Source organism: Orbicella faveolata, unplaced genomic scaffold (genome assembly GCF_042242905.1).
Source record: "Orbicella faveolata isolate gen_17 unplaced genomic scaffold, um_ofav_v1 contig_26, whole genome shotgun sequence".
Classification (NCBI taxonomy): Eukaryota; Metazoa; Cnidaria; class Anthozoa; order Scleractinia; family Merulinidae; genus Orbicella; species Orbicella faveolata.
In genome coordinates, this window is record NW_028301554.1 from 8,947,968 (window position 1) to 8,950,000 (window position 2,033).

Here is a 2,033-nt window from a genome sequence, read left to right on the forward strand (position 1 = left end):
ACAAGCGCATCTTAAAACTATTAAGAGTACAACTTCAACAAGTAAATAATAAATGTCTGACACTTTTTTGACGCCTTCAACGACACAGGCAATATTGAATTTCCTTAAGATATGTGATTGTATAGTTTTACAGCAATCAAATGGGAAGGAATGTCTTCAAATATGGCCGGAATAGGAAATTGAATGGTAAATTTGGAAAGAAAATCTTAAGCCTATGTAACAGAAATTTCAGATTAGAAAACTCATGTTCATGGACACACACTAGATCTTACTATCACCCGATGGTCTGACCAAATCATCCAGGATTCACCACAAACTGATCGTTTCATATCAGACCATGCATCACTTCTTTGCAAGCTACTTCAAGATAAACCAGCTGTGACAACTAAGAAGGTCACTTACAGGAGGCTCAAATCAGTGGACCTGGATTCACTCAAAGCTGACTTAGCTGCCTCTGGATTGTGCCAAGAACAATCCGATGAGTTAACTAATGTCACCCCGGATGGAGTTGATGCGCTTTTACGTAACTATAACAAAACTCTGTCCATAATGACCAATTGTTATGCGCCATTAAAAACAAAGACCTTGAGGGCTAGGCCGAGGGTACCTTGGTACAACGCTGACATAGATGCCGCTAAACGAATACGTCGGAAAGCTGAGCGAAGATGGAGAAAAACTAAATCGCTGTCAGACCTGATTATCTTTAAGTCTAAGAAAAATCACGTGACTCATCTCATGAATCAAGCTAGACGGGCGTTTTATACCAACTTTATCGATGAGAACAGTGCCGATCAAGAAAGGCTATTTAGAGCTACCAAGGAACTCCTTTCCCGAAAGGATGAATTATCTTTTCCTGACTATCATGACAAAACGGCCCTAGCCAATGACATCAACGGCTTTTTCGTTCCTAAGATCACCAGAATTCGTTCAGACATCGATGCCACTGTTGTGGATGATGGAGTACCCACTCCACCTGAAGTAGAAGTCGTTCCAACATGTTTATCTTTAAGCGCCTTCCACCCTCTTTCTGAGAATGATGTATGGGCTTTAATCCAGACGTCAGCTAAGAAGTCTTGTCTAACGGACCCCATGCCAACATCACTGGTCGTCGGTTGTCTTGATGTGCTCCTCCCCGTCATCACGCGCATAGTTAACTCATCACTGTTCTCAGGCTACTTTCCTGGTGAATGGAAGGAAGCTCTTGTCAACCCCCTCCTAAAGAAGGTTGGCCTTGATTCGGTGTTTAAAAACCTTCGACCTGTGAGTAATCTTCAATTCCTATCGAAATTGACAGAACGCGCTGTATTTGACCAGACGTACAACCACATGATGGATCTTGGCCTGTATCCTCCACTCCAGTCTGCATATCGTAAATGCCATAGTACCGAGACTGCGCTCCTAAAAGTCCAAAATGATATACTAATGAATATGAACCGCCAGCACGTGACACTTCTAGTTCTTCTAGATCTCAGTGCGGCTTTCGACACGGTGGACCACAAAATCTTACTTCATCGTCTACAGCCGAGTTTTGGTATCACAGGAACGGCTCTGAAGTGGTTTAAATCTTACCTTTCTGACCGATCGCAAAGCGTCTTTTTAGACGGCTGTCTCTCTGAAAGTTCCAAGCTGCTACATGGGGTTCCTCAAGGCTCATGTCTGGGACCCCTGCTATTACGATCTATTCTAGCAAGCTATTTGAGGTGATAAAGGATCATCTACCTGTTGCACATGCGTATGCAGATGACACGCAACTCTACTTGTCCTTCAAGCCCGACACCACATCAAGTTAATCTGATGCAATTGAAGCAATGGAACTCTGCATAAAGGCAATCAGAGCGTGGATGATTACTGACAAGTTAAAGCTAAATGACGACAAAACCGAATTCTTAATAATTGGTACACGACAACAGCTTAGCAAGGTGGACATCGAGAAGTTATCGGTGGGTGATGTGAGTGTTGCCCCTGTTGCTGTTGCAAGAAACCTCGGAACCTGGTTTGATTCCAACCTTAGTCTAGTGACACACATTACGAAG

At 43.2% G+C, this 2,033-nt stretch overlaps 1 protein-coding gene across 1 annotated transcript; it reads left to right on the forward strand.

The window, feature by feature from the left end:
* The first annotated feature begins 549 nt into the window (after nt 1-549).
* Nucleotides 550-1,704, forward strand: LOC149108046 (uncharacterized). Its single transcript, XM_089295243.1, has one exon. It carries the CDS (start codon nt 550-552, stop codon nt 1,702-1,704), a length of 1,155 nt encoding a protein of 384 aa, XP_089151369.1.
* Nucleotides 1,705-2,033: the final 329 nt, after the last annotated feature.

Excerpts from the sequence above, each read along its gene's own strand:
- LOC149108046 (XM_089295243.1), top strand. The coding sequence starts at position 550 with ATGACCAATTGTTATGCGCCATTAAAAACAAAGACCTTGAGGGCTAGG.